This window comes from Podarcis muralis, chromosome 4, assembly GCF_964188315.1.
Source record: "Podarcis muralis chromosome 4, rPodMur119.hap1.1, whole genome shotgun sequence".
Classification (NCBI taxonomy): domain Eukaryota; kingdom Metazoa; phylum Chordata; class Lepidosauria; order Squamata; family Lacertidae; genus Podarcis; species Podarcis muralis.
In genome coordinates, this window is record NC_135658.1 from 47488276 (window position 1) to 47515924 (window position 27649).

The following is a 27649-nucleotide window of genomic DNA, read 5'->3' on the forward strand; positions in this document are numbered from 1 at the left end:
GATTAATCTCTGTCTGCATTGTGACTCTCATCATTATGGGCTAGTGACATGATGACTCTCCTTTAATCACATTCAGAAGCATGGTGGGTCTGAAATATGTTTATGGTTTGCAAGGTCATAAGTTCGGTCTCTGAAAAATAAATGGTTATGGGAAGACATCTGCATTTTTATTTAGGTATAGCATCTTGATGCATATGTAAAACACTAAACATAAACAGCAGAAGAGGCGATAGTCTCCCCACAACCACATTTATTCATCTTCCCAGTTGCGTGCTGAGGTCCCCCAAAACCCCTACCCCAATAACTCAGACATCACACATGATTTTTGTTTAAGGTTTTTGGCATAATTTTGGCCACAACTTTATTTGCATACAAATTGAGAGTGGTTGCTTAGGCATTGGTTATGACTATCTGTCACCCCCCGCCGTGGGGGACAGCACTGACTCCCTAGTCAGTCTCGGAGGAACACGGGACAGAGTCAGCAGGAGCTGCGTCACAGACCCTCAGCTACTCCGCGCATGTCCCTTGAAGCTTACGCGGCCCGCACCCTGCCGTCAGGGTTTGGACGAAGGGGATGGTAAGCTTCAGAATTCCTTTAACGGAATACCCGTCAGCAGCAGCATTGGAGGGGCAGGCACAGCCAATCCATACCCCTCCACCATTTACCAATTTTAACCAATGCCTAACCGCCAACCTTACAAGTTGTGACGATTTGCTAAGCAGTAGGCAAAACCCAAAAGGCACGCACTAATCAGCCAATTGGACAAATTCCTACTGGGCCCCCGCACCAATGCGAACGACCCCATGACAGGCAGAGCAAGGTCAAAGCGGAAGCCCAATCAAGGGAGGGCGGGCGGGAGATCCGATGTCCACAGCGAAAGAGAAAGAGAAAGCTGTGGACCCTGCATATATAGGGGCATAGATCCCTCCCCTAAAATGGCAACATCAAATTTACCCCAGTAACAGCTTCCTCCAATCTGCTCCTGGCCATTGCCATCAATGGCCTGGTCACTAACTGAGGGTTTTGTTCGGCCCCATCCGCAACACGTGCTCTCCTTTCTTAAGAGAACACGCTTTGCGTGCTGAGGTCCCCCAAAACCCCTACCCCAATAACTCAGACATCACACATGATTTTTGTTTAAGGTTTTTGGCATAATTTTGGCCACAACTTTATTTGCATACAAATTGAGAGTGGTTGCTTAGGCATTGGTTATGACTATCTGTCACCCCCCGCCGTGGGGGACAGCACTGACTCCCTAGTCAGTCTCGGAGGAACACGGGACAGAGTCAGCAGGAGCTGCGTCACAGACCCTCAGCTACTCCGCGCATGTCCCTTGAAGCTTACGCGGCCCGCACCCTGCCATCAGGGTTTGGACGAAGGGGATGGTAAGCTTCAGAATTCCTTTAACGGAATACCCGTCAGCAGCAGCATTGGAGGGGCAGGCACAGCCAATCCATACCCCTCCACCATTTACCAATTTTAACCAATGCCTAACCGCCAATCGAGCTCTTACGCTCGCCGCCAACCACTCATAAATTAAGCCACACCCTCAGCCCGGACACCACAGCATCCAACCACACATCATTCCCCGCTGGGGAGAGATGAACCCCGTCATCCCTATAAAACCCAGTCGCCTTGAATGAAATCAAAGGGTGAGGGACCACAGACCCGCCCAGATTCACCACCAGCTTGCTTGCTGCAGAATTAATCCGCTTCCTTACACGTTCGGTGGCAGCTGGGCAAGGACTACCACGCCAAATGCGGCGTTGCAATAGCTGTGACCAAATTAACTTAGTGGACGGCACCCGTGCCGCCAACTCCCCAAGGTCCTGTAAAATGGCAGCGCGCAGCCCATAGCAGGAAGAAGAAACCATATCGTTCTCCCCGAGCTGCACCACGATCGCTGAAGGAGGGCCATACTGGAAGACGCGCCTTCGCATGAGGGGTAAGAATTCCCTCCACAGCATCCCCCTTCTGGAGATCCAGGACACTTGTACGTGCTGCGGAAATCCCAGGCCATCACCCAGACCGGACTGGCGAGCTCTGTCCGCAGCCCAGTGCACAATACTGTGCCCTACTATCCAGATACGGATAGCAGCCCGACCTAGGGTAAAAACACACACATGTAAGTACCACAACACATTATTTCCGCACATAGACTCTGAAAGCATCCGATCTCCACCGACCCAGGTCCTTTATCCTCTTTGCTGACAAGCCCCAGTGGGCTGCAGTTGTAGCCGCACCAATCCTAAAGGAATGAGGGGCAAATTCGGAAGCCGTAAGGCCACAAGCCGCCACGGCTTTACGCAACACTCCAGTAAACTGATGTCTCACCAGCGGGCGGCCATTTTCATGAATGAACAAGGGCCCTTCACCGCCAGGACGGAGGGCTAAGTACCTCGTAAGGTCTTTCACAGGGCAAGGGCCACTCTCACCAGTTGCCGGGAGCGTAATAACAGCGCCCCTGCCGAGTTGGTCTGTCTTCGAATTCCTGACATTAACCTGCAGGTCCGTTGAAGACACACTTACATCCTGCATTAGCAAACCCCTTGAACCTCCGTCCCGTTTGGGCTCAAGGACCACCTCCCCGACTCTGAGAGCCCCAAAGAAAGCTAACGAAAAGGCTGCTGAAAATAGCCGAGCCTCAAATTTTGACCAACAGATGCTCCGCAGTTTAGCACGCATCTGCGCCAGTAATTCAAATGTAATGGGCCGTCTGGAGATGGGCCTGGAAGGGGTGAGCCGCCCCCATCCCTCAAGGGCCCTCCGCACGACAAACTTCCCGCACGGGTCTTTGTTAAAATATGCCTTATTAAAAAAGGAAATTGCTGCGGAATGCAGACGCAGGGTCCTAGCTGCCCGACGCAGCTGGAATAGGTGTGCCAGATATCGGAGTACCTGAGAGGTGGAATGGGAGGTGGTAACTTCCCCCTCTGACTGCCCACTAAATGATAAAAAGTCCGCCCAGGCCTTCTCATAGGATCTCAAGGTAGAAGGTGCAACAGATGCAGCTACTCCCTGTAATACTAAGGTCTGCCAATGTTCCAGAGATGATCCGGGAAAATTTCCGGACGGTCTCGAGCCACTGGCACCAGGGACCTGAAACGCTCCATCTGAAAACGGGACAGAGCATCAGCAATTTCGTTAGAAATTCCCGGGACAAAACGGGCAGAAAAAACAATGTTAAAACGCAAGCAATGCAAAACAAAGGCCCGAAGAAGGGCAGATACCCTAGGGGATCGTGAAGACTGCTTGGCCAGTACATTCACCACCGCCTGGTTATCGGTCCAGAAACAAACGCGATGATCCTTGAAATGCTCGACCCATAAGTGCACTGCCACTACAATGGGAAAAAACTCAAGAAAGGTTAGGTCCCGAGTTATAGCCTGCCCCCGCCAAGCAGGGGGCCAGCGTTCGGCACACCACCTGCCGTCCCAGTACAAACCGAACCCCAAGGACCCCGCAGCATCAGAATGCACCTGGAAGTCATTGTGCAGGTTCAAAGTGTCCTGCCACAATGACACCCCATTGAATTCCTCCAAGAATTCCAACCAAACAGCGAGGTCAGCCCTTACCTGAGCAGGCAGGCGCACCCTATGATGCGGGGCCTGCAAACCCGAGGTAAGCCTAGCCAAGCGGGAGCAAAATGGTCGCCCTGGGGAGACCACCCTGCAAGCAAAATTCAAATGGCCCAGCAGCGACTGGAGCTGCCGCAAGGAAACCTTTTTTAAAGGAATCATATCCTCAATAACCTTTCTCAAATTGATTATTTTCTCCGGCGGCAAGCTGGAGGTTTGAGCTACGGTATCTAACAAGATACCCAGATAAGTCAGCTGCGTAGAGGGACCCTCGGTCTTACCATCCGCTAAAGGGACACCCAGATCTTCCGTTAAGGAAGCGAAGGCCTGCAATAACACTACGCAGTCCCCAGTATTGCCAGCCGAGGCGACCAAAAAATCATCGAGATAATGCGTGACACCGCGTAGGCCGGTTTTTTCACGCAAGGCCCACTCCAGGAATGAACTAAAACACTCAAAAGCCGCGCAGGCAACTGAGCAGCCCATGGGCATAGCCTTGTCAAAATAGAATCCCCCTTCGAACTGAAATCCCAGCAGCCAAAAATCGTCTGGATGGATTGGCAGCAGGCGAAATGCTGATTCAATGTCGCATTTTGCCAATAAGGCACCCGGTCCAAATTTCCGAATCATCTTGATCGCGTGATCAAGAGAAGCGTACTTCACAGAACAAAGCTCCGGGGGAATCGCATCATTTACTGATGTGCCTCTAGGATGTGAGAGATTATGAATTAGGCGAAATTCCCCCGGAGCTTTTTTGGGGACTATACCCAGAGGTGAGACGTGTAAATTGGGAAAAGGGGGGGCCGCGAAAGGACCGGCCATACGGCGCAAAGCTAATTCTTTGCCAATTTTCTTACGCGCCACCTCTGGCATGTCCCTTATCGATTTTTGGTTTGCCGGGTTCTTGGCAACCGGGGTAGAGGCCACCGGGATTCTAAAACCTAAGGAAAAACCGTCGCGCAAGTAGGACGCCGATTTGGCATCAGGGTATGATTCCAACATCGATAGTAGCGGCTGCAACTTTACCGGGGTATAAGCCAAGGAGGAAAGCATACTACTTTCCTGCTCCCGCAGCCGGGGCTTGGGCAGCGACTTTCGGGGGCTGCTGAGAGCCCCCTCCCTTCCGAAAGGGGCGGCGACCTCCCATGCACACGGAAGCAGAATGGTTCCCTGAGCACCTGTCACACATATGCGCGTATTTACAGGACTGCCGAGTGCAATTGCCCTTATTGAAATCCCAGCAGCACGGCTTACGGCCCAACCTTGTCGGGGCAACCTTGAATTTCTGGGTATCAGGGACCTTCTTATCAATACGGGGGGCCACATAAGTGGTCCAGACATCCAAGTCCTTCCGATCCCAGCGGGCCGTAGGGATCTTGGCCGCCCTACGCCTAAAATTCTGGTCGTAAGCTAGAGCAGCAGATTCTCCAGCCATTGTAAAGGCGGAGCGGACTATGGATAGATACACCCATAGATGCAAGGATCTCCTAGGATACGCCGCAGCCACAACTCCAGCAAAAACCTGGAAACTATCCAGCCATCGCTCGAAAGTCCTATCAGCCTTTGCTACTACCGTCCTCTTCTTTGCAACTGGCGGGCCCCTATCCAGGGGCTCCTGGCCTTCCAACGGAGGAGCTAGGCTGAATATATCAACATAGCGTCCATCCAATATCCTAGAACGCAATTTAGCTGACAGGTGAGCCCCTGGGATAATATCCCTGGCCGAGTTGGTGGAGACTTTTACGTCGGGCACCAGTACCCCTTCAAGGCAGTCTTGCACCGCCCCATACCTGGCCCTATGAGAATTGGCCCTCCGTTCCCAAGCCCATTTTGGAAGCCCCGAGGTTTCACCGAAACCCCAGTATAGCTTAAGGGGCGCTTCCTCATCACTACTGGAACTCTGGGAAGAAGTACCTGATGAAGAGGATGAAGTGCCCCTACGTCTCCTCTTGGCACGCCTCTTGGAGCTTTTCTTGCGGCGGCGATGGCCGCCCGACGAGGCCCTCGGAGGGAGAGGGAGGCTGTCCTCGACCGACGACTCTGATGCGTCGCCCTGCTGCGGAGTGGCTGGAAGTGACTGGAAAGACACAACCTGTGAATGACCAGGGATCGCCCTCCCCGCAACTGGGGGTTGAACAGGTGAACCCCGCGCCACGTGACCCCGGGCTGAAGCCCTCCTCCTGGCCCCGGCCCTGGACGGAGCCCGGCCCCGTGTCGCAGCAGCCTGGGACACGGATCGAACCGTGGACCGAGCCTGTTGCACGTCAGGCAAGTAACCACCGGCTGGCAAAGGCCCTCTCTCCTCTTCACTGGATGATGACGATGGGCACGAAGCGCCCATGGGGGGAGCCGGCGTAGCAGAAGAGGTTGACGGGGTTGAGCAGCGACGCATCACACCATCCAATTCCGCCTCCATCCTCGCCAGAGCCACCGGGTCGCCAGCCAAACTAGAGGCCATGGATTGGAGGCGTGTCAATGACCGGCCAGGTTCAGGAGAACGTAAGGCCTGAGACGGGCCTCTTATGGGCCGCTTTGCAGATCGGGCGGGACCCGACTTCGCTGTTGCCTTCTTTGGGGCCATTCCTACTGCTGGTGTAAAAGAAAGGTAAACTTAAATTAAAATAAAATAAAATTGAAAATCACAAAATTAGACTGAACTTAATAAAAGAGGTTATTGTCAATTAATGTTAAGCAAACAGCTGAAACAAATTTAATTGGATACCCAGCAGCAGCTATAAAGAAGCCCGGCAGTGACTGAAGGCAGCAGGAAACAGAAGGTAATTCGGCCCACGCAATATATCAACGTCCACAAGGGGCCGCCACCTATTAAAAGAAAATTCCCTGCAATGCACCTCGCAGCCACTAGAGGCCGCCACTCAATTCCTAGCAGGCCCTGCAGTTACAGGGCCTGGCCGCTAGATGTCCCCACTGCTATAGAAGAGGCGAGATGGCTCCAACAAATGCCCAGCAAGGAAGAAGGCAGCCAGGGAAATCCACCCAGAGGCGAGGTAAGTGGCTCTAGGCCTCAATTACCCCCTTGGCACCCCCCAAAAGCCCCCCAAAGGTATGGGGGAAAAGGAGACAACACCCGGCCGGGCCGCTAGGCCGCAGAAGGCGAGGGCCGCAGGCCCGCCACAGGGCCGGCGAATCCCGGCGTGGGGCGGCCCCCTGCGCTCGCGCCGGCGGATCGGGGCCTCCACCAGGGCCCGGGAAGGCCCGCTAGCGCTGTTGGGGGGGGCAGACAGGCGGGGGACGGCCGCACCGGCCGGGCCGACTAGGCCGCGGCTGGGCCTCGACCCTCTTAAAGCCCTCTAGAACGGGCCTGCGACACCCGGCGCAACGCAGCCCGCCAGTCACGGCGGCCACGCAGCGCGCTCCGGGATCCGGGCCTCTCCAAGGGCCTTCCAAGGCCTGGAAAATGGGGGCAGGTGAGGCGGGAGGATAGGCGCTGACCAGGCCGACTAGGCCGCGGCGGAACCGCGGCGCCCGCAGGCCCACACGCGCCTGCGAACCGCGCCCGGGGATCGCGGCCTCCCCCGGTGTCCCAAGAGGCCCGATGGAAAATGGGGGGGGGCGGGCAGGCAGAGGACAATCCTCAGCCGGGCCGACTAGGCCTCGGCGGCGCCGCGGCGCCCGCAGGCCCACACACGAGGATCTGGGCCTCGCAGAGGCCTACTAAGGCCGATTAACAACAGGGGGGGGTGCAAAATAACAGGGGCCCCCTAGGGAGGAAAAGGCTGATGCCCACCTGGCCCGGGCCCTGCGGCTCGGCCGAGAACCGGGCCGTAAGCCACCCGGGACCAGAAGCCTCGTCCCCCCCCCCCTTCTCCTGGGAAGCAATAAAGCTCAGGGTTCTCTATTAACCGAAGGGGAATGGGAAGAGCCGAAAAGGTAAAATTAAAATAAAAGGAAGAGGAATGCTAAATTAGAAAACAAAATTGGGGGGAAGAAAAGAGTAAAGGAGTGAAGGAGAAGCCAAAGGTTATACAACCACACTCTCGCTGAGTTCACACGGGGCAGATCCGATGTCCACAGCGAAAGAGAAAGAGAAAGCTGTGGACCCTGCATATATAGGGGCATAGATCCCTCCCCTAAAATGGCAACATCAAATTTACCCCAGTAACAGCTTCCTCCAATCTGCTCCTGGCCATTGCCATCAATGGCCTGGTCACTAACTGAGGGTTTTGTTCGGCCCCATCCGCAACACGTGCTCTCCTTTCTTAAGAGAACACGCTATATCCTACAGCAATAACTCCTATGATCTGGTTCCAAAAGGGAAGGGAAGGCAATTCAGATATTGCAGCAGGCCTTTTTATACATTTAAAGTGAATGCGTGAAGAGGGCAGTGGGGTGCAAGCCGCACCCCATGTACTTGTCCCCAGTGCTTTTTTTTCTAGAAAAAAGAGGTGATGGTACTCACCCTGAAGTTGTTACAGTAAGTGTCATACTTTTTAACAACAAAAGAGGTGCTTGTACACAGCACCCTTGAATACCCCCTGAAAAAAAGCACTGCTTGTCCCCCATTTCCTCCATTGGGAAGTGTACAGCTCCCATCATTCCTGACCATTGGCCAAGCTGGCTGAAGCTGATGGGAGTCTTAGTCCAGTAACAGCAGGAGGGCACCATGTTGGATACCCCTACTTTAAATGTGTTGCTGCACCACACAGACCCCAATTCCCCCATTCATCTAATCTTCTTTTCCGATGCTGCCCTCTGAAGCAGAACCAGCATTGTGCATTCTGCAATGAGTCCCTCCACCAGACTTCCTCAAACTCGGCCCTCCAGATGTTTTGGGCCTACAATTCCCATGAACCCTAGCTAGCAGGACCAGTGGTCAGGGGTGATGGGAATTGTAGTCTCAAAACATCTGGAGGGCCAAGTTTGAAGAAGCCTGCCCTCTACAGACAAAAGGACTAGATGCCACAATATAAAAGCACTAATATTAGGAAGTTGTGTTAACAATAGCAGCTCATCAGGTTCCTTTGAAAATATTGCACTATTCTTTGTTCTGATATATTTGTTTATTATATATAGATTTGAATTAAGAATATGAGAGTGTGAAGAGGAACATCATGTTCCAATCTATGATATGTGGATGTGCACTGCAGTCTCATTTGCTCTTTTCTACCTACAACACAAACTGGTTTTGCCATATAAAATTGCAATTCAACTTTTTCAGTGCAATGATTCTCATTGTTTCTGTGTGTGCCTGCAAAGTTTCATAATAGGGCCCTAAATGTATAGTACTAATTCTGTGCTTTATTTGTATATGGATTTCCTCGACAAAAAGATACCCAGCTCTTTCAGGTAGATCCGTTTACTAGGAATCCGTTTATCTTCAACTGTTTTCTGGCCATCTTGACCATCCTGGGGGTATTTTATGATAGTAAATGCATAGAGCGCCTTTAACAGTTCGGTTTAACTTCAGAATAAATTGTGGAAATGTTCCTGTTCATCAGTCTATGGCAATGTCTTACCAGGAGATTGGATGTCTGTGAATTCAGGGTCAGATTCACAGAGAAAAAAGCAGCAAGATCTAGAAGATGTAGAATATTCACAAATCTAGCTGTCTGCCCTTGTCAAAAGAAATCATCTCTGAAAAGCAAGAGCAGTCTCATAGGCTGAAGCATGAAGAATATACCTTTGGCTTTCCTTTTAAAGCACACATAGTTTCCCAAGCTTTGGAAAAATTAATGTAGCTGCACACATGGAATATGCAACTTTCAAAAATTCTATTTAAAATACTCCGAAGGAGAAATGAAAGATATGATCATGTAAGCCAGATGGGCGGGGTATAAATAATAAATAATAATTATTATTATTATTATTATTATTATTATTATTATTATTATTATTATTATTATTATATTGATGATCGTATGGATACAGCCTGATTTGGAAAGGTCTGCCAAGATCAATTTCCGAGGAAATTGGGGAATGGGTTGGAAAAGTAACTGCATTCAGCATCCAAGGAGGCTAGCCAAGCTTTTTAAATGCATTCTGAAGATAAAATGAAAATTTGGTGCCAACAACCATGGTATTCTCCTGGGTAGACTTAGTGAGATTGGTATTGAATGCACTGTATTACATATCTTCAGGTTCTTGCCCAGAGAGGGTGAGTGTTACTTGCCTCCTGGTATTTGTGCTATGAGTGTTACTTGCCTTCTGGTATTTGTGCTATGGGTTTCCAAAGGGTACAGTGCTATTTAATATGAAGCCATTGGGTGTGGTCATTCAGAGTTTTGGAATGAGGCGTCACCAGTATGATGACGACACACTGCTCTACTTCTCCACAACATCTGAATCAGGAGAGACTGAGAACACTTTAGATGGGTGTCTGGATGCAATGGTGGTCTGGATGAATGCCAGTAAGCTGTGTTTGAATCCAGGGAAGATGGAAGCTCCTTGGGTGGGTGCTTCCCATGATCAGGAAATTGGCATTAACTGTCCTGGATGGAGTTGCACTCCCTCTGAAGGAGCAGGTGTGTATTTTGGGGGTACTCCTAGACACATCCTTGTTGCTAGAGGCCCATGTGTCCTTTGTGTCTGGGGGTGCCTTTCAACAGCTTTGTATAGTTCACCAACTATGGCAATTCCTTGACAGGGACAGCCTGACCACTAGTCCATGCATTTGTGACCTCAGGAATCACCTGAACCCTTATATTCCTGCTTGATCACTAAGATCATCTGCAGGAGCATCTTTCATCATTCCCCCAGTTGGTGAAACTCATTGGACACAATGAGAAACTGATTCTTTATTGCCATTGGCCTAGTCCTGTGGAACACTCTGCCAACAGAGATTCAGTGGGCACCTTTGGTGCCAACTTTTAAATGCATGCTGAAAACTTTTCTATTCCATCAGGCCTATGCAAGCAATTAAGAGTACACCCAGTGCTCCCCCCTCCAGAAAATAGGTGCCAGTACTCACCATGAAGTTGTTACAATGCCACACTTTTTAACAACAACCCAAGAGGTGCTGGTACTGTGTACCCTTGAGTACCCACCCGGGGGGGGGGGAGCACTGGGTACACCTCCACAAGGGTCTATTGATGTTTGTTTTAAATTTCTTTTTGTTTTTAACTTGTTTTTACCTTTTTATGATTTTGTCTGGTTTTATGTTTTTATATTGTTGTAAACCACTGTGATATATCTTTGTGATGCAGCAGTATATATATTTTATAAATAAATAAATAAAATAAAAGCTAAAAGGCACAATCTTAATAGGTTTCCAGGCCCATATAATCATTTAGTATTGTCATATTCTTAAAGGGCTACGGCAAATAAACAAATTGTTGTAGTGTGCCTCAACAAAATGAGTAACTTCCTGTTAGATTTTCTATGGGGGAAAAATTCATGTGTGGTTGAGATTCTGTTTGTTTATTTTTACCTGGGAAAAACCATCAAAGGCAGAGAGAGCCCTGGCTATTTTCAAGTGGTGAAGCTTCCAATTCTGCTTCAACCTCCTTTTCAAGGAGCATTCCCTTTTAAAATACTAAATCCCTATAAGGAAACAGGGCAGACTGGCTACCTCCATTGCTGTGCTAAGTTGTTACCAAACTCATCCGCAGCTTCATTTAAAACTCTTGACAAATCCCTTATGGTCCTGAACTTTTGCAACTCTTCATCCATATTAATTTGCAGCCACCTCCTCTGGAACAATCTTATTTCTCTTCCCCTCTCTCCACTCACTCCCTGGCACATTTATAGATGTTTCTGGCATCCCTGTTCCATCTTTCTTCCTGAGTACCAAGGCCAAAAATGCAACTGTTTGAGAAATATTTCCATTGCCTCCCAATAAATTATTTTTACTGTGTCAAACAACTGTTGTCTGCTCCCTTTTCTGCTAACAGCAAAAAAACCAACTTATTTTATCTTACCTTTTGTGCCATTTTCTTTTCATTCCCCCTCTTTGTTTTTCTTATCAATTTTTTACACTCCTTCTGCTTCATTCTGTATTCTTATCAGCCCTTCTCTGTACCTGATGTTTTATACTCCTCATATTCCCTTTCTTATCCGTGATTGCATTTTGTACGTACTTGTTCTCCACCTTGGCCTCTCTCCTCACTTCTGCTATATTTATTGCCATCTGACATGCATAACCTGGCTGTGCACGGCATTTAATTTATCTTTGAAAACTTTCCATTACCCTCCGTATTCTTTTCCCACATCACTTCCGCCTAATCAATTCCATCCAACACATCACACATTCCACCAAATTTTTATCTGCTGAAATCCAGTGTTCTTGATGTCCCTCCACCCACTCTTTTCAGTGTCATCAAAGTCCCACCAACAAATCCAAATATACAGTGGCACCTCGGGTTACAGGTGCTTCAGGTTACAGACGCTTCAGGTTACAGACTCAACTAACCCAGAAATAGTACCTCAGGTTAAGAACTTTGCTTCAGGATGAGAACAGAAATCGTGCAGCGGGAGGCCCCATTAGCTAAAGTGGTACCTCAGGTTAAGAACAGTTTCAGGTTAATAACAGACCTCCAGAACGAATTAAGTTCTTAACCCTAGGTACCACTGTATACCCTCTCTTACTGTTGCGTGTGTAGGTCCCCTGGCCACTCCTCAAATAACTTCACACATAAAACGTAATTTAGTTTTGGTTTTTGGGCACTATTTTGGCCACAACTTTATTAAAATACAAAATCAGTGAGTGGTTGTTTAGACGTTGGTTATGACTATCTGTCCCCCCGCCTGGGACAGAACTGACAGGCCGAGGTCCGATCGGTAGCCAGTAGAAGGGAAAGTCAAACTTGGGGGTCATTTGAGCTAAGCGTCGGACCCACGCCGCTCACCCCAGCAGCTCCCCGAAAGCTTGCCGGCTCAGATCCTATGACAAGGATTCCCATGACAGGGATTGGGCGGCCCTGGTCCCATGACAGGGATAGGACGAAATCGTGGCAAGCCCCAGGATTCCTTTAACGGAATTCCCTTCAGTGCAATAGGAGGGGCAGGCACAGCCTATCCTGACCCCTCCACCACCAGCATATTATAACCAATGCCTAACCACAACCTTACAAGTTGTGACGAATTGCTGAGTAGTAGGCAAAAACCAAATGGCACAGCCAATCACCAAATGGCAAAATTCCTACTAGACCCCTGCGCCAAGGCAGACGACCCCATGACAGGCAAAGCAAGGTCAACCGAAAAAGAGGGTGGGCGGGCGGGTGATCCGATGCACTCTGCAAAGAGAAAGAGAAACCAGAGTGCACCAATATTTAAAGACTATGGTCCCACCCACCCAATTTGCAACATACAATTTGCCCCAGCAACCCGGTTATCCAATCACAATGCCAGGCAACAACTATTAACCTGCCTGGCAACAAGAGGCCTGGCCCGGTGGCCCACACCGCAACACGTGCTCTCATTTATTGGAGAACACGCTTTCCCATCCTAGGAATTATTTTCATTGGGCTGGCCCTACCATTAGACTGAGTGATTCAATGGCCCCAGGAAGCAGATGCTAGGGAGCAGCAATGGCAGAACCTCCTGTCATTCCTCCTTATCCCCTGGCCATTCTGATCCCCCTGATCCCCCTGCCATTCCTCCTGATCCCCTCTCCTCTGTTGGGGAGAAGAGTCGTGGGTGCCACATATATAATGTACCCAAGGCAGATTGTTGGCCCTGAAGCGAAGGTCAAGATGGTGGCTCCCCTCCTAGGGCCTCTGTGGTTTGATGGGTCAGTGTGTCTGGCTATTTACCAGAACGTTGCTGGTTCGAGCCCACCCAGGGATTGCTGTGGGATGGATTCCTGCATTGCACAGTGTTGGACTAGATGAACCTCAGGGTCGCTTCCAACTCTACGATTCTATATACAGAATCCAATCAGGCTGACAGTTGTACTAGTAAAGGGACAGCACCCTTTTCCTCATCTAAGTGCAGCAAATTAGCTTAGGGAACTTAGGGAGCTCAGGGAGAATGAGGGCTCTGCTTCTACCCGCACCCCCAGTATCTACCACCTCTGTTTCCCTAATGGTAGGGATGGCCATGCCACTCATGTCCAGTTTTCCATTCTTATCATTCACCACTTACCGGTATTTGTTTGTTCTTTCTCTCCTCTTTTATCCTCCCTCCCTGTGTTCACTCAGTCCTGGGTTTCCTTTTCCTCCCATCTCCAAATTTTATACATGAGCAGTAGCCCCATGCCATGCATGCATCTATAGCTGGTTCAAATTTTTTGTTCTTCCTGCTGTCTCACCAAATGTTTGGAGGTTTGTCCCGGTTTTATAAAAATAAAAAACATTAACACCTCCCCTCTCACTTCAAAACTAGCATTTCAAAGGTGAGATCTAGTTTAGTTCTCTCTCGGGTGTTCTAGTTTTGAGTCTGCAGGGTGTGTTTACAGAAGGAAGCAATAGCTCTTTCAATGGCAGTCTCCGGTGTTAAATGGTAGTTTCATATCTCCTCCTACGCTGCCCCCTGCTCTAGACACAGATTCTTCAGAAGCTTTGCTAACACATCAGCATTCATTATATTTTATGTTGTTTTAGACAAGGGCCTCATCTCACAAACAGGTAACATAGAACAAGTTTTACTGTGGCAGCACATTTGGCAGAACAGCTTCTGCACATTTCCATTATTTGCAGTCATGGATATTCATTGCTATTGCACTGCTTGCCACTACCTGCATGGGCAGATATAGCTGTAATGAATCTGGGATGTATATTTGTCTCCCACTCCTCAAACACTCCTCCCCTGTATTCCAAAACCCTTTTCCTTTCTGTCCAAGTACTGTATGCCAGTATTTCTCTGGCCTGTGTGTGTGTGTGTGTGTGTGTGTGTGTGTGCATTCATTTGTGCACACATCTTTTAAAAGCAAATCCCAGGAAATATCTAAAGCTGGTAGAGAAAATGCTACCAGTCTTAGTGATCATGCTTCACAATGGGGGGGGGGGGGTTTCTAGGGAGGGAAAAATCATTTACAGGCACTTAAAAAATATTAATAATACCGGGGCCTTCCCCCTAAGTGATTATAAATGACTGCTAAAAGAAATGTCTCATAATAATTGAAATAGTGTTATCTTATGAATTTCAACTCAGGTAAAGGGACTACTGAGTTCAATGAAATTAATGCCCAAGTAACTGTGTTTAGGATTCTGGCTTTTGGTTTCTTTTACCCCCAATGTAAGTATATGTTGATTCTGTCATGTATCGGAATCTAAATTGCAAGATTGCAAAAAGCAAAATGAAATGGTGCCATCTACTGGCCCAAGTAGATCTCACAGCAAAAGAACAGGAAATGCTCCAAACAAAGACATTTGCTTGCTGGAGTCATTTTACTGACTGCAATATCATCCTTGTTCTGAACATTTAAATAGCATTCCTCTATCTATATAAAAATATGTATAACATAGACATACAAATATGTGCATGTATGTAGGTAAAAGGTAAAGGCAAATGAGCCCTCGACGGTTAAGTCCAGTCAAAGGCTACTATGGGGTGTGGCGCTCATCTTGCTTTCAGGCCATGGGAACACGCGTTTCTCCACAGACAGCTTTCCAGGTCATGTGGCCAACATGACTAAACTACTTCTGGCACAACGGGACACTGTGACAAAAGCCAGAGCGCACGGAAACACCGTATACCTTCCCGCCACAGTGGTACCTATTTATCTACTTGCATTGGTGTGCTTTTGAACTGCTAGGTTGGCAGAAGCTGGGACAGAGCAACGGGAGCTCACCCCATCGTGCAGATTCGAATGGGTGGCAGGCGCAGGTGGTCTAAACCACTGAGCCTCTTAGGCTTACTGATCGGAAGGTTGGCATGTATGTATACACTTATCATTGGCGACTTTGTCAAAAGCCTTACTGAAATCAAGACACACTATGACCTCAGCATTCCCCTAATCCACCAACTTGTAACTCTATACAAAAAGAGAAAGAAATGAAAATCATCAAGCATGACTTGTTTTTGAGAAACCCATGCTGGGTCTTAGTAATCACAGCATCCTTTTCTAAGGAAAAGAGTCAGACATCCTTGCTGATCTACTGCAAACTACTCTAAGATCTATAGGTAGATCCTGATGTACTTTCTGCTCACCTCTGATTTACTGAATTGTGGCCAGTATGTATATCACAGACAATGCTAGTCTTTTGCATTTTTAAAAGGTAGCATTAAAATTGTATTTAAATTATACACAGCTCTTCCTCTTCTTCTTGTTGTTGTTGTTAACAACCTGCCCTTCATTCTAAGGTCCTAGGGCAGGTTATGACAATTTAAAATGCAGTTTAAAATAGTTTTATTTTCTCAAATTTTAAGTTTTTAAGCACAAAAAAGGTTGGATCCTGAAAATATGTATGTCAGGTGTTGAAGACAAGGGCATATTCTTCCCTCAAAATATGTGTTTTGTTTGCATTTTTTCCTATAAAATACCAATTGTTGTGCATTTTTCAAACCCAAAGCTACATCACAAAATTCAGAGAGGTTCATAATATGAGTAATATCTGTGTTCTGCTCTACATCCAAATCTGGGACTGGCAAATTAGGCCAGTTTGCTTTATAATGCAAATCATATTAATTTCTCCTCCATCCCTAATAATAATAATAATAATAATAATAATAATAATAATAATTTATTTATACCCCACCCATCTGGCTGGGTTTCCCCAGCCACTCTGGGCTGCTTCCAACAAAATATTAAAATACAGTAGTCCATCAAACGTTAAAAGCTTCCCTAAACAGGGCTGCCTTCAGATGTCTTCTAAAAGTCTGGTAGTTGTTTTTCTCTTTGACATCTGGTGGAAGGGCGTTCCACAGGCTGGGTGCCACTACTGAGAAGGCCCTCTCCCTGGTTCCCTGTAACTTGGCTTCTCACAGTGAGGGAAACACCAGAAGGCCCTCAGCACTGGACCTCAGTGTCCAGGCAGAACGATGGGGGGTGGAGACGCTCCTTCAGGTATACTGGACTGAGGCCGTTAAGGGCTTTAAAAGTCAGCACCAATACTTTGAATTGTGCTTGGAAACGTACTGGCAGCCAATGTAGGTCTTTCAAGACCGGTGTTATGTGGTCTTGGAAGCCGCTCCCAGTCACCAGTTCTGCTGCCACAATCTGGATTAGTTGTAGTTTCCGGGTCACCTTCAAAGGTAGCCCCACATAGAGCGCATTGCAGTAGTCCAAGCGAGAGATAACCAGAGCATGCACCACTAGCGAGACAGTCCACGGGCAGATAGGGTTTCAGCCTGTGTACCAGATGGATTAATAATCCAATCCTATTAATTGGACACTGCTGCTGAATGTCAGAACTGGGAGATTAAGTTAACTTCTCCCAGTCTCATAGCACATTTCAGTTAGCTAAGCTGCCTACTGCTAACAGTATTCTGTTGGCAAAGAAACCTCTTGTTAGGTCAAATTCGGCACCCAGTTGAAAGGCTGGTGCGAAGCACTGTTACAGAACACAACCAAACTGGGACACTGAATAAAAAGAAAAAGAAATTTGCTGACTTGCTTGCTTGGGAATTTCTCAGTCAAGGTGAACTACAAAGCATTCCTGTGGCACAGCATTTTAAAGGCACAAGTAACTCGCTCCATATTTTAATGTAGTGTCAGCAGCTTAACAACTGGTATTCATAAATATTAGATGTTCTTAACACTTTCAGCTGTTCTGATCAACCTTTCTATGACAGCAACAGCTCCTGCTTATCCTATTCCAGGTTATTAAGTTCAGTTAAACTCATAAGAACATGAACATTCCTGGACCTCCTAGCCTTGTCATGTCTGCTCACTGGCAAGTGGAACTAAAGAAAGAAAGCAGCTTTGAAAGTGTAAATTTCATGTTGGTTGGGTACTGCAGAAAGCAAAGCTCTCTATATTATATGTTTCCAAAATCCAATTTCCTACTCACCATGTTATTGGGCAAGTGTTTCTTCCTCCATCAATCTGAGGGCTATAATTTTCCTACCCAATGCTGATCAGAATCTGTGCCAGTTCAAAAACTTGCTAACCAAAAAATGCCCTTTTCTGAGACAAATGCCCCTATAAAGTATACCGTGATATCCATTGTTAAACATGCAGGGAGTAGACCCACTGAAAATCAATGGATTTAATTAATTTGTCCATTGATTTCAATGGGTTTTCTCTGAGTCAGCTGGATATCAGCCATATAAAGCACACAAAACCCCCACCTCCCCAAAAATATGTTATTAATTAACGAATTAAATTGTTTCATGTAGTTGTTGTTTTTAAGTTTTTTTGCTTACATATTTCAATCTCTGTGGTTTTAATGGTTTTTTATAATTGTATATTTAGGAACTTTACTTATTTGTATGTTGTTGTCATTGCTCACCATGGAAAGGGAACTGGTAAATGATATCAGTAAAAGTCTCTTCTGCTGCCCTGTGAATTGCTGACATGCCATTTCCTTTGCCTTTTCACTGACATTTTTAATTCTTGTCGTCTCTGTCTCTCTCACTATTCTATGACCAGTAGAGGACTGTGTGGTGGGTTAACCTAAGCCAAAGAATGGCAACAGTATTGTGGTCAAATTGTAATATGCACAGAAAGTGTGACTCCATTTATTGTGCCTGATTTTTTATCTTTCTTTTAAAAAAAAGCAAGCCGCTATGGGAGAATCTGATCAGGACCAGGACATGAATTTAGGTTTAACCTCTCCTCTTGCTCAGTGGTCCCTGTCAAGAATCCTCTGCAGGAGCTGCTGCTTCTTTCCTTGGGCAGGGAAGTGCAGGGGCGGTGGGGAATAACAGGAGTTTTAAAAAGCTTCTGTGTGCACCATAGTCCTCCTGATCCTGAGTGAACTCTTTCCAGGTGCTATGTTTAAAGAAAAAAGGAAGACACATAATGTGCATCCATATGTTTAATGTATTGCCTAGTCTTGCCCTTAAAGAGGCAGCAGAAAGGGTAAGGAGGAGGTGTCCTCCTCTGGCAGCAGAAGACATCTGAAGGCCTGTTCACTGTGAAGGTGCTACTGATTTATGGATGTGCACCACCTTGGGATCACTGGTCAGGGTCCTAAATGCTGCAAATCAAGAAAATGAAAATAAAATACTGTTGACTGTCAGCAGTTTTAAAAGCAGTTTGACATGTGGACGGCTGTCTTATGTACACATATCTTTTATGAACCCTGTTCCAAATACAGATGGACTAAGCATTTTGCTGTAAATGTTCACCTTGATGTTTTATACCTACTAAAGCTTGCATCTGCCCACAAATCACTGTTCTACCTTGAACAGTAACAAAAGCAGGGAAAACACTGGTGCATTGATCTCTACAGCACACAGAATAAAGCCCACACTGCAGAAACTGCTTGCTAATTAAATTCCCCTCAACTTTTAAAGTTATTGCCGATAAATCCAAGACCAACTCAATTGCTGGATCCTTATCTTAAAGCATAATGGCAAACTTCTAGATTTGCCCAGGTCAGTTTTATATATGAAAATGTTTGAATTAAAACTTATATGATTTTAAATGCAGAAATATGCTTTCATGTGAAGATGCTGGGTATATCACTGTTTTTCACTCTCTATTTCACCACATGGTGGGGCCACACTTCTGAGGCATAAGCATGGAAGAGCTCCATTAGATTTTTGATTTTATTTTTTGAATTTCCACCAAGAAAAGAGATGCAAAGCAGACTATGAAGTGTTGAGAGTCCCACATATCATTTAAAGAAAGCCCAGACTCTAAAGCCGCAATGCCCAAGATAAGTACAGTTGCCGGAACAAGTTTCTTCTGTGTGTGTTTACTGACACCTATTGCCCTTCAAACATTATGGTGTTGACTGTGTGACAGGCAGTAGGCACACTGGATACAGATATGCTACAGAAAATGTTAAATGCCTCTAGCTCCCCTTCCGTCTTCTCTCTTATTCATAGCTAGAAATTATCCTGGGGAAAAAGTACATAAAGCTTTTAAATCTCTACAGAGAATTTCAAACATAATGTTGTAAATCATGCATTTTGAATGAGTCGCAAATTCAGCTTTGCTTGGAAATGATTTAGTAAAAGCATGTGATGCAGACATTTGGCTAATTCAAACTATTTTGTACATTCAGTATGGCCATTTCAGCTATAAACAAAGTGCAGCCTTTCAAAATTAAGAATCCTCCCCCCCCCCCCCATGCACACACACACAATCCAGTGGTAGATATCTATTTGCAACATATTATTCTATAAATCTATAACACAATGAAAAATGTACCAATCCCCAGAGGAACTGTTGTCATTTTAAATATTTATTTTGCTCTGATAGTAAGATTTAAAGGTTTTAATCAATATAATGCTTGTTCTAATTCATGAAATATGTACACCAATGCTTACAATTAGGAAAAATAACTCCTTGCCCATGACGCTTTTCATACACAGGAAAACCATTACATCTTGGCAGTCGTCCTAACTTAATTATCAGAGGTTTTTCTTGCTGGCCTCCCCACCCCACCCCCACACAGTTAATAGATAGCAGAATGCCAGTAGGGAATGGGGCTTCTGCTTTAACTGAACATTGTCAGACATCAGAGAAGCCGATTGACGTACTTTGTCTCATTTCCATGACCAAAGCAACTGAGCTCTTTTTATACCAGGGATGGTGGTAGAATCTCTTCAGCTATGGGTGGGGTGCAACTACTATGCTACCTTCCTAGCAGGTGGGTCGTCATTGCTTACTGGGAGGGAGAGGACAAGGCAGTGTTGGCGCAAATGCACTGGTGGAGCCAATCCAGTGCTCCTGCTGGTGCCTTTTCACCACACCAACCTTCCTTCCTCCCCTCTCCCAGTAAGCAGCAGTGACCTACCTACCTGGAAGCTAGCGCAGCACCTCTATCCCACCCAACCTCTGCAGTTAAGTATTTAACAAAATGCTTGTAATTGGCTGCTTTCACACAAAAGATGATCTTCTCCCTAAGTGACTTTACTTTCTTTCTTGGTTATGCTGTGAAGGGTATCATTACCGCCACCTCAGAAGCAAGGGAAGGGAGAAGCAGCGCTTTCCTTTCCCAAATACTTTTCTCCTGAGGTGGTGGCAGTGCCACTCCTGAAATGGTCACTCCTGCCTGCCAGAAATAGACTGGAGGCTATCAGCAGCAACACTGCTGCATTTCCTATCAAACCAGAGCAGCAACCATGTTTGACAATTCAGTTTTCTGTCCTTGGAGACATCCAAAAGTTGTTCCTACATTGTAATTCCGCAGGGCTGACCCTATAAGTGGGCAGAGCAAGGGACCAACCAATTCAGGCACCACAAAATGGCAGCAAATCGTTAGTTATTTAATTTTAAAGTTACTGCATTTTATTAGCGGGGGGGGGGGGGATAGGTTCTTATGAGATTTGTTGCCTTATGTGTCACAATAGCTTGGAGTGTGGGCTTGGATATTGTGCACCTTGGCTTGGTATTGGGGGAGACAGAATGTCATTTGCACTCAGGCCACACCATGTCTTGGGCCAGCCCTGCAAACACCAGTCTGCAAACCGTAACTCAGCAGTAGAGCATCTGCTTTGAATGTGAAAGGTCCCGAGTTTCACCTTCATCATGTCCACATAGGGCTGGGGAAACCCTCTGAAACCCTAGAAAGCTGTTGCCAGTCAGCGTGGACAACACTGGATAGCCCAAGGGTCTGACTCAGGATAAGACAGCTTTCTATCTTCCACTATGCTCCTATGAAAGAAGGCAAAACCTGAAAAAGGGTCAATAGAGTCAGTGGCATGCACAATGCCTTTACACTAACCTGCTTTACCAATTTTAACAAAATCATGCAAGAATTCCATGAAAGGTTTGGCAAGGAACAAGTTCTGTGCTGCTAACACAAAAACCATAACACTGACAGAGTCCCTTAAGATAAGAACAGTGATGTATTTGAAAGCTAGCTGCTATTTATAGCAATTATTGAAGCCTTGGTTATAAATCTGGATGATGTTCAGAAAGGGTGAACCAATTTGCATGATTATTGATGGCAAACTAATTTTGTGTGGTTGAGCCGAGACTATTGCCCGTCTGAAATGTACTTCATATAACCTTTCCAGTGTGCAAAGTACTCTGGAAGATATTCAGTTTAAATTAAAAAGTATTTCAAAATCAAATGCATGGTAAATGAAACAAATTTTGCTTCTATTGCTGGAGTAACCTCAACATCCCTCCAAACCATTACAAGAACTCTTTATTCCTTTAATCCAGAGTCTGGAGCAATGGACATATTATGGGCGCATTAAAATGCTCTTAACCTGATTGGATTTTTGAGAGCGCTGAAAGGTAAGTAAGTGGGTAAATACATGCCAGAAAAGTCTGAAAATTGTGATTCTCTGAATTATTCATGGCATTCAGTTGTGGCTGGGAGGGGACTGAGTAGCAAAGAGAGAAATACATGTTCATGATTCTAAGTCTTGCTTCAGGGATTTCCAAAACAAATTAGCAGGCTCCAATGCCATTAGTGCAATGTACCCCTCTGTGGAGAATGCATGGCCACTCAATTTAGTTTCTTGATCTGGTTTCCTGGCTGTCTGCTCAATTGTGGCTTTGTAAAGACTCAAGGCTGTTTACTCAACTGCATGAAAAGTTGGAGGACCTCATAACCAGAGGCAAGCATGGAGCAACCCACCCATGGAAAGAATGAAATAAAAGTGATGGCAGCGAAGAGGCCCTCTCTTGGGGAAGGGCCATGGCTCAGTGGCAGAGGATCTGACTTGCATGCAGAAGGTCCCAGATTCAATTCCTGGCATCTCCAGGTATGACTTGTAGAGACTCCTTTCTGAAACACTAAAGACTGTCAGTCATCACAGATGATACTGAGCAAGATGAAGAAATAACCTTGGTATAAGGCAGCTCCCTGTGTAGAGCAACACAACACACAGGCTGTGAATGGCAGAAGAGGGAGTCTTTCAGCTTAGCTTGCACATCACATGTCAGTTGAACCAGAAAACCTCATATTGATGGCACGTCAGATGCAAAAGGCAAAACACATGGCAGTCTGGCACAGCCAGCAGAAGGAAGAAAGAAAGGTGATAGATACAGATTCCCCTCCCACATGCATGAGAGAGGATGGATTGTGCCTAAACTGTTTAATCCACAACAACATCTTTTATGCAGGATAATACCCTAGCTTTACATAGTTGTGTTCAATAATAAACATTCCATGCTCCGTACAAACACTGAGCACTCAAAATGAATCATATATAAATCTGACATGGACACTTTCCTTTTATGGCTTAATCTTTAATTGTCTCAAAATTTATTTTTATAATATATGAATACTTTTGCAACACCCCCCTCAAATTATATATGTAAAGTAATTTACATCAAATGTCATCTATAATTTAGCAAGCACATTATTACTTTGATGAGCTACCAATCAAGCTTTGATAGAATTAACTGCAAATCAAATACCATTTTTTTGTTTCAATAAATCTTTTTTGAAAGAAAACCTTGGAAAATGACTGTTGTAATTACTAAAATTAATCCCATTACAATACATAAAATACATGATTTACGGAACATAGGTAGACAGTCCATTGATTACAATGAACTTTACCAGTAGTACTGTGACTTGCTAAGTCAGTTAGATTTTTTTATTCAGTCTGCATTCTAAAAGTAATCACTGAAACTCCTTGCAGCTCTTGGTTGTCATAGAACATATAGGAAGCAAATATAGGTATTATACAATTCTAAGACAATTGTCCATTGTCATGATGAACAGAGAGAAAATTCATATACTGCGCAGGTCTCTGTGAGCTATGAGTAAAGGTTAAATTGTAAATAGACACAAATGCACAAACTCGTGCACACGCACAAAGACAGACTTAACTAAGGTCAGGAACTATATTTGTGTTCATATTATATTGGTGTGCTCAAGTTAATTACAATAATTTACATTTTACCAGCAAATGTACTTATATTCAGTTGTATGGGGAACCATTCATTTGTATGGGGAACAATAACTGGATGTGTGCAGGAACATCACTGAGCTAAGAGGTAACCTTCCTGTTAATATTCCTGACGGCTTGCTTGGTGGGGGGCAGCAGGTTTTGCCTCTTTCCTAACAATTGTGATGAGTATTGATAGCCCTGTTTCTTTTGTTTCATAAAACATGTTAGTAAGCTGTTCTTCTCCAGGAGCACCTTGCAATGCTTAATTATAAAATTAAGTCTGTCTGAACTTCATACCCCTCCCCTTAGTCTGAAAAGGAAGGACACCCTTCTCCTTAGTCTCCAAAATGTGTGGATTGGGTGTGTCAGTAGAAGAAGGAAAAATATTTGTACATGTTGTGAACAGAACCAAAGGAACTGCTTCAGATCTTCTCTAGCTGGGTGCCGGCATCTATATCAGTTTACGGAGCTGTGGTTGTTCTGATGCCTGGCTCAAGTTAAGCCATGGAAGTTAATTGTTGCTTACTGCAAATTACTGCTGAATGTCAAATAATGTGTTGTTTTTGAACTTGCAGAAGTAGAGCAAAATAAACCATGGGACAATCAAGGCACATTCTCTGAGTTAGAACATTCTGCCAAGGCAAACTCAAATAAATTAAGTTGTTTGTACAATTACCACCATTTACATTAATTAATGTGCTGCAGATACTATCCGCACAGGTCATCAGAATGCATTAACGATGCATTATTTTACATTACATGGTGTCTAACTGAAGCTAATCAAGCCAAAATGTGGTATAAACCTATTTACCATGCATATATTGCACTAGCACTTAGGGCAGATCTTATTTTCTCAGATTTCCAGCATGCATTTATTCAGCCCAATAAAGAATCAAATGTGACAGTAATGCTCAACTGGGCTCATGCCAAAACACTTGAAGCTGAGGCTCTCCCTGCCTACCTTCCAAACATAAATTGATACAGCAGGCCTTCAACTCTAAGCAGCTACTTTTCAAAAATGTAGTTCATGCATTATGAATTAAATGCTAATTCTGTTTTTAAGATGGTCTGCGTTCATGTGATGAAAGATTAGGATATCCCATTTAATCTGTAATGTGCTGAATATACATTTTATTCATGCAGCAAACAGGAAAGAAACAAATGAGCCTCTCTGGACTCCCCAGCAGCTGATTCGCACATGTGTTTTACAACAGAATAGGAAACCCTAACGATGACACCAGATTATTCACCACAACCACCACAGGGGGAGTCAGTATAGGAAGTGATAGAAGTGAGGAACAAGGCAAGGTCAGCTGAAAGAGCAACTGCTTCTCATTACAGGCTAGATTGAGGATCATCCTTAGAGAACACCTATGCATTTTGGTGACCCACACACCCCTTCTTCTTTCCATGGACTAGAAGGCCATAACTGTGGTCCTCTAAATCAGTGTTCCCCAACCTTGGGCCTCCAGCTGTTTTTGGACTACAACTCTCATCATCCCTCGCTAGCAAGACCAGTGGTCAGGGATGATGGGAATTGTAGTCCAAAAACAGCTGGAGGCCCAAGGTTGGGGAACACTGCTCTAAATGATGCTTAGGAATCAGGACTGGTCTGTCTTTAACTGAATACTATAGCTTCTTTGCCAAGACAATCAATGCCTTAAATCAGTGGCAGTCAGCACAGTCCCCTCCAGATGTTGTTGGATTACAACTCCTATAATCCAAGGACCACTTGCCAAGATGGCTGAAGCTGATAGAAGCTAGAGCAGCAGCATCTGCCTTATTATTATTATTTATCTATAAAAGGATTTCTATGCCGCTAACTCATGTAAAATATAAAGATGGTATACAATATATACAACAAAACATAAACCACCATGGAAACAATACAAAATAATTATTAAAATGACTGGCTAGACAAGCTATAGGGAAAAGATGTAAGAATAAAAGCTTTTACATATACTCAGATCAGTGGGACCAATCATAGGCAACCAAACTATACATTTGCTTTTCCTGCATTAAGTCCAGTCAAGTAACAGCTATTTTGCCAAAATTTCTTTCTCCACTTTGCATAATCTGCCACTAATGCACTTCACAACAGCAGTCTAAGCAGATCTAACAGGTGTCATTGCCCCCCCCCCCACAACTGAGTCATTATTAACCAATTAGATATGGGGAGGGGATTTAAGTGATTGTACAGACACCTTTGCAAGGGTAGTAGAAAAAAACTTAATATAATCTTGTCTTTCTTGAATACTGGATTCACTATTTTAATATCTCTCACTGAATCATCATACCATAGACTTGATTTGGCATAGCAACTTCTTGTAACAGAAGTAGCCTATTTGGAGGATATAATGTGATTCTGGTTTTGGACTATACAATAGGAAAAGGTTCCATTTCTTGAGTGATTAAATGCATTTATGCATGAAGTAATTCAATAAATACAAGTGCAGTTTTAAGTGACTACTGGAAACATACTACATATCCTGCAATTTGATACCTCAAACAGATTAATTTCAAATCCTTCTGGCTTAAGTTCTTCCTCTTCTCCCTTTCCACGGAAATGATTTGATCTCATGTTAAATTCTTTGAAAATAATCAGCTGAATTTCAATGGAAAATGATGACATAATTAACCTTAGTATTATCATCTCTGTGATTGGGTTTGACCTCATTCTGAGACCGTTAATTTACTTCTTTTCATTTCATTCAGTGGGCTTGCAATCTGTATTTCTTGGTCTCTCTTCTTACCTCCCTATCCCCAAAAATCCTTTGTGTGAACATTTTACTGTTATTTAACAGTAAATCATTGCAATCTAAATAGCAAATGCATATTTCACAGTCATCATTGGCAGTATTTTCTGGCTGGGTTTGCAAACATTTTTGAAGCCACTGACAATTGTAAGAGAAATTATTAAACTCATCCTTTTTAATTAAATAATTTAGGCATTGTGTTTATTCTAAATAACATAAAAATCAAGGGTGGTGTTCCATGATTATGTGGAAATTTGCATTTAAGCAATGTTCAAAGCACTTTTTACATGTAAACTCAGTAATACAATAACCTAGTAATGTAGGTTGGAATTCTGTATTCTGTATTCTGTAATCCTGTATTCTTGATGAGGTACTGCATGAGTTACAGCAGTTTGGCAGAAAACGCATTGGGATTTACTGGTAGATCTTGGATGCTTTAAAGTTCAACAATGGCAACAAAATTACTCTCCCTCCCCACCTGTAAATTATACTTCTGAAATGAATACATTTTGGGACAGTGAGTAATCAAGAGTGATTTTGCGTGTGTGAAAGCACTGAGAGCTTAGTTTAGTTCCTTAGCTCTGAATTCTTTCATTCTAAGTATGTGCCTTTTGCACCTGGTTCCACTTAATAGATCTCAGGATTCTTCTTCTTGTTGGTGTTGTTTTAAGTAGATCCCACAGACCTGACATGTGCACTAGTTATTACAGAAGTTCAGCCAGACATTCTGCTATCACTGTTAACTCCTTGACCTTGTCCATTTAAAAGCTTACTTTTAAAATTACATGTGCTTAGTTGGTGGAATATTGTTTCCACAGTTATTAAGGAAGGCCTTCACCTATGAGAACTAGAAACAAACATGTTTAGTAAATAGCATTCTAAGGATTGTGAGATTTCCAGTTTCAGCCCTCAAATCTAAGCACTAGGGTAGGACCTTGGGTTATTTTAAAGCTGGAGAATGACCACCACCATCACCTTTTCATTGGAAACCACTTGGAAAAGAACTGTATAAAAGTGGACTATATATTTTTCAGATAAAGAAATAAAAACTCTCTCTCTCTCTCTCTCTCTCTCTCTCACACACACACACACACACACACACACGCACACACGCACTCTCACACAAAACATCCAGCGTTTGATTAGCATACTACTTCTTGCACAATGGGACTTTTCCTTCCTTTCCTGTACCACGTCCCACCCTGTACCACCTCTCATACCCTGAAAATCTGCTCCAGAAGGCTAGGAGACATGAAAGCATACCCCCACTGTGCCAATGGAAGTGAATTGCACAACAGAGTAGGCATCATGGAATTTCACTCAATGGGAATAAGTTGGCTTTGAAGAGTTGTTCAGCCTCAAAAATATTTATAACTAAATACAGAATATCAAATATGTTCAGTTGCTTTAAAATTTCATGATTCCATTAAATTCATGCAAAATGGAAAAAAAGATCTATGTAAACAAAACAGGCTACATTCATTTCTGAATTGAGCTGATTT

General features: G+C 44.8%; 2 protein-coding genes across 20 annotated transcripts in view; both read right to left on the bottom strand.

The window, feature by feature from the left end:
- ROBO2 (roundabout guidance receptor 2) overlaps positions 1-27649 on the bottom strand; it is a 939553-nt gene that overhangs the window by 883002 nt on the left and 28902 nt on the right. The gene's annotated exons all lie outside the window — the stretch shown is intronic.
- Positions 1531-6160, bottom strand: LOC144327422 (uncharacterized). The gene is made up of 2 exons (XM_077926761.1): positions 5494-6160; positions 1531-2105 (listed from the first exon to the last, which is right to left on the bottom strand). Exons 1-2 carry the CDS (start codon positions 6158-6160, stop codon positions 1531-1533), a joined length of 1242 nt encoding a protein of 413 aa, XP_077782887.1.

Coding starts and splice junctions, on each gene's coding strand:
- LOC144327422 (XM_077926761.1), bottom strand. CDS start 6,160: ATGGCCCCAAAGAAGGCAACAGCGAAGTCGGGTCCCGCCCGATCTGCA. Junction 2,106..5,493: donor CACTTCATCCTCTTCATCAG/GTACTTCTTCCC, acceptor TTTTTACCCTAG/GTCGGGCTGCTATCCGTATC.